Source organism: Rosa chinensis, chromosome 3, assembly GCF_002994745.2.
Source record: "Rosa chinensis cultivar Old Blush chromosome 3, RchiOBHm-V2, whole genome shotgun sequence".
NCBI lineage: Eukaryota > Viridiplantae > Streptophyta > Magnoliopsida > Rosales > Rosaceae > Rosa > Rosa chinensis.
The window spans coordinates 2,602,263-2,614,274 of record NC_037090.1 but is presented as its reverse complement, the minus strand read 5'-3'; the positions used below and the strand labels follow the sequence as shown (position 1 = coordinate 2,614,274).

The window sequence follows — 12,012 nt, the reverse complement described above, 5'->3', positions numbered from 1 at the left end:
TTCCTCTTGCCTTTTAATTCATATCAAAACTAGAAGCTGATTGATAGACTGATAGGTTCGCGTGCAGCGGCACGCTGCTGTCTTCATTTTTCATTATAATACCAATCTTTGTCATGTCTTCATTTTTCCTTTTTGATTACATATAGTAGCTTTGTATAACTGTTATAGTGCCTTTATCTTTCTGTGGTAGTAGCTTTCTTTTCCTCTGCTAGTATTCATTTTCAATCTGATTCCAGTAGCTTTTCTGTTTGATATTGCGAATAGAAGCTAATTATTTTTCCTCTAATGTGTAATTGCAGTAACTTAGCCATGGATGCAGAACCTTATGCGAGGTGCACGTATATGTTTGAGACAATCATGTTCGTTCTTGATATGAAGCATACGTTTAATGATATTGTGAGGGAGGTCTCTATGGGTTTTAATAATTTGAATCTTGGTTCATTCTACTTGAGGTATTCTTTCCCTGGATATAAAAGCTGTGTGTTATCAAGTGATATGGATGTGAAATTGATGTTTAGGTGTATGTTTGATTTTAAATTGAATTCTGTTGATATTTTGGTGAGGGATTCTAATGGGAGCACCATTTTGGTGCCTTATTGTGGTGGGAGTAGTAGTTTTACTTCTGCAACAACATCTTTGGATGATTTTTCATGTGCTTCTTCATGTTTGTCAGTGGGTTCAAGCAATATTATTGATGCAAGTGAATACTTGGGGTGTTATAGGCCAGAGGCTCCAAAGAGTTATCTCACTCATGAGTGGCAGGGCTTTATAAGGCATGAGGATCAAAAGTTCGAAGGGGGAGTGTTAGAATTTAGGGAAAAGTTGACCAAGTTTGCTATTGAAACTGGTTTTCTTTTCAAGTACACACGGAATACCTCAAGTCGTGTTATTGCAGAGTGTGCTAAGAGATATTCTGATGGTTGTCAATGGTCTATTCGCGCTTTGAAGAACAAGGTGAATGGCTTTTTCTACATAAAGAAGTTGAATAATGTTCACACATGCAAAGGAGTTCTTAGGCAGCAAAAGAGTAAGCTTTTGGGGTCTCATGTTGTGAAATCGGAGATTGCTAATGAGTTGAAGTCCAATCCTCAACTCAAGCCTAAAGAGATTGTGTCTCGTTTCAAGCATTCTTTTGGTTTAGATGTGTCTTATAGGAATGCTTGGTATGGGAAGGAGTTGGCTAGAAAAGCTGTCTATGGTCATGATGGTGACTCATATTCTCAGCTGCTTTGGCATCGTGATGCTATTTTATCTAGTAATCCGGGCTCTTATTGCATATTGGAAACTGATCCTTTAAGTAATCGTTTCGAACGTTTCTTCATTTGTTTTTCTGGTTGCATTGAGGGTTTTAAGTCATGCATTCCGCTTCTGTTCGTGGATGCGGCTCATTTGAAGAGTAAGTATAAGGGATACATGCTCTGTGCTACTGGAAAGAATGGAAACCAAGGTATGTTTTATTTTGTGTCCACTGCTCTGTGCTCAGTATCTTGGACGATAGCTTTATATACCTGTGATAGTATATATCTATGCCTATGATAGCATCTTTCTGTACCTATATCAGTAGCTTTTAAAGGGTCAGTAGCTTTTAAAGGGTTAGTAGCTTCTGTTTCAGTTTCCATTTTCAAATACTAATTATTTGTTTTATCTTTTTTTGCAAAGTTCTTCCCCTTTGCATTTGCAGTTGTAGATTCTGAAAATCATACGAATTGGGATTGGTTTTTTGAACATCTATATAACATCTTGTCTCCACAAGGTAGAAATGTGACTTTTGTTACTGATCGACACAGCGGACTGTTGAATGCTGTTTCCAGGGTATTTCCAGATTCTCCTCATTCATACTGCTACTACCACCTTAAGGAGAATGTTAGAGGTGTGTACCGAAAGCAATCTGGAAATTATTTTGTTGACAAGATTGTGGAGGAATTTATGAAAGTTGCTTATTCACCTACATTAGCAAGCTATAACTTCAACTTGCACAACTTGAAGAAAGAAGGTGGTCCGCTTATTGAAGAGTTTCTGCGATCTTTGCCGTTGGAAAAGTGGTGCAATGCATTTTTCAAAGGAAACAGGTATGGTGAAATGGCAAATAGTGTTGCTGAGTCATTTAACAATTGGACTAGAGATTTGCGTGAGCTTCCTATATTTGAGATGTTTGAAGGCTTAAGGGTTAAGGTTATGGAGAATGTGTCTGAGAGGAAGGTTGCATGCAAGAGGTGGACCACTATTTTGTGTCCTCCAATGGAGGCTTTGTTGAAGAAATCAATGGATATTGGGCGGCATTAGGCTGTTAGTATGTCTAGTGAGACTGTTTTTGAAGTTCATTCTGATAAATCAGTGGCTGTTGATCTTGGGAACATCACTTGCTCTTGCCGTCAATGGCAAATTAATTCATTCCCATGTTCACATGCTCTTGCTGCAGTCTAAAAGGTTGGAGTGGAACCTGTGTATAGTTACATTGAGCCGTTTTACACCTGTCAAAGCTACATGGATTCCTACGCGCATGGTATTCATCCTATACCAAATATGGAGAAGTTTTATGAAGATGCAGCTAGTTCAACTTCTGTTGTTAAGCCTCCATTGGTTAGGAGGCCATCCGGCCGGCCAAAATCTGTTCGAATGAAGTCTGCAGCAGAAGGAGGCACGAGGAGGCGTATCAAGTGTGGCCGATGTGGTGAGTTAGGGCGCCACAACAAGATAACGTGTACTGCGCCAATCTGAAAGTTGGCAGTAGTACAAGAACAGATGGTGTATCTTTTTACAACATTAACAGTAGTTTTCTATAACAATTTGAGTGTCTTTCCATACCATTTGGAGTAGCTGTTACTATACTGTCATTCTTTTACAGAGCAGAGCTTTTACTTGTGTTGGAAACTGTAAATGAACAGAGTATGTTACACCCCACATCTGATATACCCTTTTTACTGAGTTACATGAAATTCTTTATGGTTACCGTTCGCGGTTATAATTTTAACGTTTAGGGGGTGGTTAAAAATTGACTTTTTATGAGTTAATAATTTGAGAAAATTTCCTTCACGAAAGTTGTAGAGGACGTTAAACCGAGCGCGTGCATATGTGATACGTAAAAATCGGAGTTCGTATGCAAAAGTTATGAGTGAAATACGAAAGTTACTATTCATGATAAAATTTGGATAAATATAGAAAGTTACCCGGGTAGGTTTCCAAAACCGGAAACCCACCCCTTTTTCTCTCTCCTCTCCCCCGACTCTTCTCCCTTTTCCTTCGGGTTCTCCTCTTCCCTTCGATTCTTCACTTTCCGGCCACCAACCGGCGTGCAACCGGTCACCACAAGAGCGCCTCAACCCGCTCTTGACACTAGTGACCTAGGATTTTGGAGTTTTGGCCGTGAAAGTCTGGATCGAAGCAAGGATTACTCCGGTTGCAGTTTTGGGATTTCACCGATTTCCGGCCATTCCGGCCACCTCCGACCACCAGGTTAGCAGCGAAGGTTCGGTTTTTTATGGAGATCATTTCCCCTAAGGTAGTTCTTTCCAATTTGCATTGTAGAGGTCGAATTAACAATTTCTCATTTCTAGGGTTCTTGAGGTTTCGGGGCATTTCTTCACCGGTTTGATTCGGCCACTCCGAGGTAAAATTGGATTATGTTGTAGTTGGGAAAATTGTTGGGCCTGTTGTGTAGATGCTAGTGCCGGAATTTGGTGGTCATCAGAGGTAGTGGTCGCCGGCGCGTGGACCCCACGCGTCGCCACTGTAGGCGGCGCGTGGTGGCGCGTAGAGCTGCGATTTAATTGTAGTTTTAATCCCATATACCCTATAATGATTGTAGAATGTAATGCATGAAGTTTGGTGGAAATCGGAGGAATTACGAATTGAGTTTAATTGATTAATTATTGATTTTCACGAATTCGATCGCCGAATTCCTTTCGAGTTCACTTTAAATATTACATCGATGAAAGATTAATGTTGGAGTATTAAGGATGGATGTTGTAGAGTGTTGAGGAGTCGGATTTTAGGAAGGGGGATGTTTTGAATTTCCAATTATGAGTATCGTAAAGTTAAAATTCCGTCCTGTGAATTATATATATTTATGAATGTTATTCGTACAGGACGAGAGGAGTCTCCATACGAGGAAAATACCGAGCGACGTCAGGATTGAGCATATATTGTGAGTGGACTTTTATTTTTCAAAGAATGATGCATGCATTTATTTAATTGGTTCCGAGCTTATAATTGGTTTATAGTATTAATTTCCTGAGTATATGGTTAATTTCAGGAAGGGTTTGGTTATTTGAATATTTGAAGGTTTTATGGCGTGCGGGGTCACGTCTTTGGATTATGCTTATTTTCCTTTATTTATTTATCTCCTATTTATTTCGAACTTTAGATTATCTTGGCGTGTGGGACACGTCATGGGAAATTCTTTTATGAGAGATGCAGAAGCCTTATGCATTTATGGATTTACTTGGTTTTCGGATTTCTTTTGCCATACTTTGGGTGACTTATCATTGCTAGCTTTGATCTTCCGCATTTTAGGTGAGGTGATGGGATCACCGAAGCCCTCCGCCTTTGTGGCGCTGATTACTGTCTCTGTGACAGTAATTCTGAAGCCCAGTATCCTATCGCTACACTTAGTGGCGGAAGGGTATATACGGGAGTAATGGGAGTATTTTGGCCTGGGAGGCTGTCACCCGAGCCTGGGTGGCTCACTCGTATGGCTATCGTCTTCCCCTACTCTTTATACTATTTTCGACTAGCGGGGCTAGTCCGATTTATTTTAGCCAGCGGGGCTGGTTTTATTTCCTTGAGTATCAGAGTTTCACCCTTTTCTTTTATTCGTTTGTGACTAGCGGGGCTAGTCGGCTTTCAAGAGCGGAACTCCTCTTATTTTATTTTTGTTAATCATTGCATGCATCGGGAATTTTAAAGAAATAAATATGGGAAAGTGTAAAATCCATTTGGTTTAAAAATCTTTTATTTTTGTCCACTCACACTAACGTTTTTATATACTTTTCCCTGGGCCCTTCGGTTTCAAATGCCCAGTTTTCAGTGTTGTTGCTCGGCGTTTTGAAGTGAGCCATAGTGACCGCATCCGCTTCGGTCATCATATTTTGTAGGTTATTTATTTAGCCTACTGTACTCTATGTTAAACTTATATTCCTAGAATGCTCTGATTACTAAGGGATATGTGACCCAAACTTGTATGAATTATATTTGAGGTCTATGACCTAACTTTGGTGATTGTAGTAACTTGTACCTTTCGGAGATTATGTATGATGTTGTTAGCTTTGAGATGGGATTGGTTGAATTTGGGAGCAGGGTGGCTCCAGGTGTTGTGGTTGGATTTATTAGAAGTGAATTTTGGTTTTCCGCAGGATTTTGGGTTATCCATTTTTAAGGGAGGTTATGCCGAAATTTTTGGTGAATCTCCTTTAAAGGTGGGTCCCGCAGGGCCACTTCGGATTCCAGGGTGGAATTCAGGGTGGGCCCTGTCAGAGTATCTTTATACAACATTAACAGTATCTTTTGATCACCTTTGCAGTATCTGTTTATATGATTGGGAGTGGCTTTTAGTGATGATGTAATAGCTTTTACTATATTGGCTTTTTTTAACATTGAGAATAGCTTTTGAGATTGATGTGTAACTTATGAGTGTCAATCCATGAAACTTAAAAAATTTCTACATCCACAGAAACTTTGTCTAATGGTTTCGACATAACTTTCAAATCAAACCTGGAAATGGACATTAAAGAAGAAAACTAATGCTGAAAGTAACAAAATAGACATCAATTTCCATCCAACATTAAAGCTGAAAATTAAACATAAGGCTACTGTTAACAGTTCGTAAAGCCACTGTCAGTACTTCAAAATACTACTGTCAGCCCGACGTCAATTTTCATAGCCTAAAAAAATCTGCTGTCAACATAAAGGTACTGTCCACATATGAAAATCTACTTTCATAGCCTAAAAAATCTACTGTCAGCACTGCATAAAGCTACTGTTTCCGATTATCATCTAATGCCTCTTGCCGCTCCTTGTTCTTTTAGTGGTGTACGTGAACTCCTTGTCTTCAGTAGCCTTCCTTTTTTTGTTCTTGATTCGATCCACCATTGAATTTCTTTTTACAGCTTGCTTCTTCCCTTTCTTCATCCTTTTAATTGGTTCTGCTTCAGGTTCTGCTTCTTCATTAGCAGCTTCTTCTTCAGCAGCAGCTTTTTTCACCCTTTCCATTCTCCTTGATTGTTTCTTTGTTTCCTGTTTCTGAGAAGACCTGCCTTCTTTATCTTTTCTTATTGATGTGTGCTTCTTTCTGGTTGTTCTCACCTCAGGTTCTTCTTCTTTGTCTTCATCATCATCTCCACCATCTTCTGCATCAACTCCTTCTCCACCCTCTTCCTCACCATCTTCACCATCGGCTCCTTCTCCACCTTCCTCACCATCTTCATCATCAGCTCCTTCTCCACCCTCTTCCTCACCATCCTCACCATCACTGTTACTGTTGTCTATATCATCTTTCCGTAAATCCTCTTGAGAATCCAACATATCTTTCTCCAGTAGCTTTTCTTTCCATTTCCAGCAATTCATTTTCCAGATTGTGTATCATTTCTCTCTGCTGCTCAATGACGTCCTCCAAGTTCTTTTTTTCCTTCTCAATGGTTGTAAAAACTTTCCACTTCTTCAACAATTTGTTCTGCAAGATCTGTATCTTCCTTGTTGCCATATTGTCTTCCTCAAAGGCTTTGTCCAACATCTCCCAATATCTATCATTCTGCCTTGCTAGCTTTTCATTCTCTTTGGTCAACTTCGTCAACAAGCCTTGAGTTTTATGGTTTTCTTCTTGTGAGAGACTCATCTGAGTTGTTGCTTCTTCCAACGAGCCTATTAAGTCCTTCATTCTCTTCTGACTTTCTGCTTCTTCTTTTCGCCGTTCTTGGGTGGTTTTCTGGTGCTGTATCAAAAAATAAAAATAAAAAAGCACATTAAAAAGCTACTGAGGTGGTTATAAAAATCTACTAACATAGCTATACAAAGATACAAACTTGCTCAGAATTGATTAAACGAAACTGAAAGTTTGTTAGCTACTGATTTGAATACAAAAAGCTACTCAAAAATGGTTAAAGAACTGACATAATCATACGAATCTACTAACTCATCCATGAAACTGAAAGCTTCTAAAATTTTTAAAAAGCTACTGATGAGCTTAAAAGAAGCTATTCAGACAGTTACAGAAAACTACTAAAATTTTCAAAGAAAATTAATTGGGTATAGATCACATAGGCAGAGAAAGCTACTAATTAACCTAGGCAGAGAAAGCTAGTAACCTAGGCAAAGAAAGCTACTTACCCAATCTCCAAAAGTTGGAGTTACAAAGTCTTCCTCCCTCAGCTCTTCATCTGATGCTACTCCTCTGTTTCTTCCTCTGATGTCATTCATTGCCACTTCCAAGTCTTAATCTGTCAGCTTTCGGTCAAACATTTCCTATTTTTCATCAAACAAAGTACACACAATGTTAAAGACTAGAACAATATTTCTAAACTGATTTCTTATTGCAAATTTATTCTTTATTTTTCTTTCTTTACCTCTATCTGCTCGTTGGTTAGTTTCTCCATTTCTTTGTGCAGCTCGACGAGTGACCATCTTATGAAATTTGGCGACCCTAATTCATTTCTCTTGATTGCTCCTCCCATCTTTGTCTTCTCAGCTAACCAATACTGTTACACAACAATAAGAAAAACATTAATTTTGAGGGCTAAATCTACTGATATGTTAATGAAACTAACACCAGTCGTTACTTACCATGATTAGCGGCAAACAACCTGACAAATTGACATCTTTGTCTTCCTACTTCTTACTTAGACCATTGTGCAGGTGGTCTAATACTAAGGTTGCCCATGAATATCGTCGCCAAGAATTCCATTCGGTACAAATTTCTACCAACTTCCAGGACAATGTAGAACATGAGGTGCAGAACAAGAAGATATGAACAGACTCATGACGATTAGCGATGCCACCTCACTTGCGACTTGATTCCTTGTGTCTTTCAAAGATTCGGCAAGTGCACTATCGACCATCGCTTTTGTCACTTTCTTTACATCTCCAAAATACTTGTCGATGATGCGATTCTTCGTTGGCTTCTAGTGATGCTTGTTTAGCTCGAATGTGACACCTTCCAATCGCATTCCAAGGCAGATAGCTACATCTTCACGGGTTATTTTTAGTATCCTTTCCCCAAGCAGAAACCCTTTCTGATTGACGTCGTATGTCTTGACCATTCTATGAATGTCCTAATCTACTTTTCTGCATTCATTGTCTTTTAAAAGTCCATGATGGAAGACATAAATGATCTCCCAGAATGGTGTCCTATTCAACCTCAACATTACATCTGGACTGATCATCCCTTTGTAGGTTTTCATCTTGTCATTGAATGACTGTAGACTTGCTCTATACTGTGGTGTTCGGTCTCTATGTTCAGCCATTTTTCCTTCTGCAAGTAGATACAAACAAAGCTACTGAGGCTACAAACAGAAAATTACAAACAACAAAAATGCTATGTTACTGCGAAAGACTATGAAACCTACTAGCAACGAACACAAAAGCTACTACCATAAACTATGAAACTTACTAGCAACAATCACAGAATATACTAGATATACTACCATAAACTATGAAACTTACTAGCAACAATCACAAAATCTACTACCAGAAACTATGAAACCTACTAGCAACAATCACAAAATCTACTACCAGAAAATATGAAACCTACTAGCAACAATCACAAAATCTACTACCAGAAACTATGAAACCTACTAGCAACAATCACAAAATCTACTAGCAACAATCACAAAACCTACTAGCAACAATCACAAAATCTACTATCATAAACTATGAATTCTACTAGCAACAATCACAGAATATACTACCATAAACTATGAAACCTACTAGCAACAATCACAAAATCTACTACCAGAAACTACGAAACCTACTAGCAACAAACAAAGCTACTAAGGCTACAGAGAGAAAAAGCACAAGAAATGTTACTACCAGAGAGAAAGCGCCGACGGAGTTGAGATCGAGATAGAGAGAGGCGCCGACGGAGAAAGCTACTGAGAGAGCCTACGGAGAAAGCTACTGAGAGATCCGACAGAGAAAGCTACTGAGAGAGAGAGGCGACGACGGAGTTGAGATCGAGATAGAGAGAGAGGCGCCGACGGAGAAAGCTACTGAGAGAGAGAAGCGCCGAAGGAGAGAGGTACTGAGAGAGCGCCACCGACGGAGAGAGCGCCGCAATGACAAGTCGAGTCGAGATCGGGATCGAGAGAGAGAGAGAGAGAGAGAGAGAGAGAGAGAGAGAGAGAGAGAGAGAGAGAGAGAGAGAGAGAGTGAGAGAGAGAGAGTGAGAGAGAGAGAGAGAGAGAGAGAGAGGCGGTTTCTGATTCCAAATGACCTAGAATGTGAAATTGGGTCTGTTTAGATAGCAGTGGCAGAGCTGTAATTTCTTTTAATTTTAATGTTTAGAATTTAACACCATTTCTAACCTAGTGGCCTTAAGAGAAAAAAAAATATTTAGTGGCCTTAAAGATAAACAAACATTGAAATATTCACTTATCTATAATTTTCTCATATATCAATGCCTTGTTTCTCAATTAGGCCTGGCAACGTGCGGGTATGGTGCGGGTTCTTAACGGGTCGGGTTTTTAACGGGCCGACCCGGTAAGAACCCGTTAGCTTAACGGGTTTCGTGGGCCAAACCCGGCGGGTTTGCGGGTTTTCCGTTGGAACCCATAAACATTTCTTTTAATTTTTTTTAAAAACTTTTTATCAAAACAATTAAAACCAATTAAGACTTATATATATCCCCCTCATTTGCCATTTTCTCTATATGAACTTTTTTTGTTTTCTATTTTGAAATTTTTTATTTTCTATCTTTTTAGATTTTTTTTCCTTTCCTTTTTGGACAAAAAATAATTCACAAATCACAATTATACGACGATCCAACGGTCGGACCCTCACAGATCACCAAGAGGATTATCTTTACCGATTTATACGATGATCCAAAGGTCGGATCCTCACGGATCGCCCTTAATTCATCCTCTCAAAATTATACGAAGATCCAACGGTCGGATCACCTAGAGGATCATCTTTACCGATTTATACGATGATCCAACGGTCAGATCCTCACGGATTGCCCTTAGTTTCATCCTCTCAAAATTATATGACTATCCAACGGTCAGATCCTCACGGATCACCTAGATGATCATCTTTGCACAATTATACGAAGATCTAACGGTCAGATCCTTACGGATCGCCCTTAGATTCATCCTCTCAAAATTGTACGAAGATCCAACGGTTGGATCGTCCCGGATCGCCCTTAGAATCATCCTCACAAAATTATATGACGATCCAACGGTTGGATCCTCATGGATCGCCTTTTGAATCATCTTTGCATAATTATACGAAGATCCAACGGTTGGATCGTTCCAGATCGCCTTTAGAATCATCCTCACAAAATTATACGACGATCCAACGGTCGAATCCTCACGGATCTCCTTTTGAATCGTCTTTTCACAATTATACGAAGATCCAACTGTCGGATCCTCATGGGGAATAAGAAAAATTATAAAAATGCCTTGGTTGAAAAAAAAAAAAAAAAAAAAAAGGGAACCCGTATGGGTAATGGGTTTTTGGGAAGAATTTTAGTTAACGGGTTCCAATGGGTTTAGCCCGCAAAACACGTGAATTTGCGGGTTTTTTGAGTGCGGGCTCTTTTTAGCCCGGATTAATAAACGGGCGGGTTTGTGCGGATTTTTAGCGTGCGGGTATAGTGCGGGTTTGCGGGTTACGAGTTTAAATGCCAGGCCTATTCTCAATCACTGCCTGCATTACAACAAAGTAAGAAATCATTATTCACTTCATCCACCACTCAAATGCAAAACCAGTATTACATCCACAACTTCGAATACAACACTGCCATAATTCACAAGAGATGAAAAATTTTAGACTGGCTTCAAAATGACGTGTCCATAACATTATCGAATTTCAGAAACTTGCATCTACAGAACAACCAGTAATAGTCTTACAAAACCCATTACACCAATTCCAAGAGCAATGTCGTATCTAAAGTTTCAAACTTCAACAACCAAATACGGCTAATTAAACCATATTTTAGCAATCAGGGAAACATAAGGTGAAGGCTGAACCAGGAACTTCCCAATCTTACTTTTTCCAATTGCTCACAACATTACCCATAATTCTGGCACAAACTCAACTACAACAGCAAGCCTAAACCTTTTTCTGATAAAAGATCTAACACAAACAAAACCACAATTACAATTTGTACTTCAAATTACACAGAAAAACAAGAAAATCGAAGAACAATACATGAAGACTCAACCTTTAGCACTAAACCGAGGATTCATTTGAACAAGATAAAGTTTTTTCTATAAACCCTATTGCATTTCTGCGTTTCATAGATTGTTCCACAGAAACAAATCGGTGAAAAGTTGCTAGAAGTATAAGCAGAGAAGAGCAGACCTATTGGTATTATAGACTTAGCGGAAATGACACTAAGCTCATCAGAGGAGGACTGGTTAGGGACTAAAACTTCCTCGCAAGAGAGAAATGGGAGAGAAGAGAAAGGGTTTTTGACCAGTGTATGCCAATGAGAAATGGGGAAAATGGTCTTGGGCTCACTCTTCGTGATGGGCTTGGGTCTTAAGATTTCTTGAGTTGGGCCTTCTGGGTTTAAATGTTATTTGCTATGGGAGGTTTATGATCATCGGCCTTCTTGCTTATTACTATCAAATACGTTCACCTCAATAGTGTCATTTGTTTGTGCATTTTCACCTCAAGTGAGTTTGAATCTCACTAGCTCGAAGGAAGTGATTGATCGTATCTTCACAATATATACTAGACAAATTAGTGTCAATCACTCAATCATCTAAACTCGTTGGGTGATGTTTGCATGGTAGGTTTCTCCCTTTTTAGGCCAATATGTGGTTGGCCGGCTTGATTAGCAGACGTGGTTGGTGCATTCGA

At 39.3% G+C, this 12,012-nt stretch overlaps 1 protein-coding gene and 1 long non-coding RNA gene across 2 annotated transcripts; one reads left to right on the top strand and one right to left on the bottom strand.

Moving 5' to 3' along the window:
* Positions 1-309: 309 nt before the first annotated feature.
* Positions 310-2,283, top strand: LOC112192543. The gene is made up of 2 exons (XM_024332328.1): positions 310-1,447; positions 1,682-2,283. The coding sequence occupies exons 1-2, from the start codon at positions 310-312 to the stop codon at positions 2,281-2,283; spliced, it is 1,740 nt and encodes a 579-aa protein (XP_024188096.1).
* Positions 2,284-7,429: 5,146 nt separating this feature from the next.
* On the bottom strand, positions 7,430-7,821 carry LOC121052159. Its single transcript, XR_005808215.1, has 3 exons — positions 7,774-7,821; positions 7,557-7,688; positions 7,430-7,455 (listed from the first exon to the last, which is right to left on the bottom strand). It is a non-coding gene; the product is annotated as an uncharacterized LOC121052159 (long non-coding RNA).
* Between the last annotated feature and the right edge of the window lie 4,191 nt (positions 7,822-12,012).

Bases quoted from the DNA above. Each gene is read 5' to 3' on its own strand.
- LOC112192543 (XM_024332328.1), top strand. From the start codon at position 310: ATGGATGCAGAACCTTATGCGAGGTGCACGTATATGTTTGAGACAATC. The intron at 1,448-1,681 runs GTATGTTTTATT...TTGCATTTGCAG, and splicing joins TGGAAAGAATGGAAACCAAG to TTGTAGATTCTGAAAATCAT.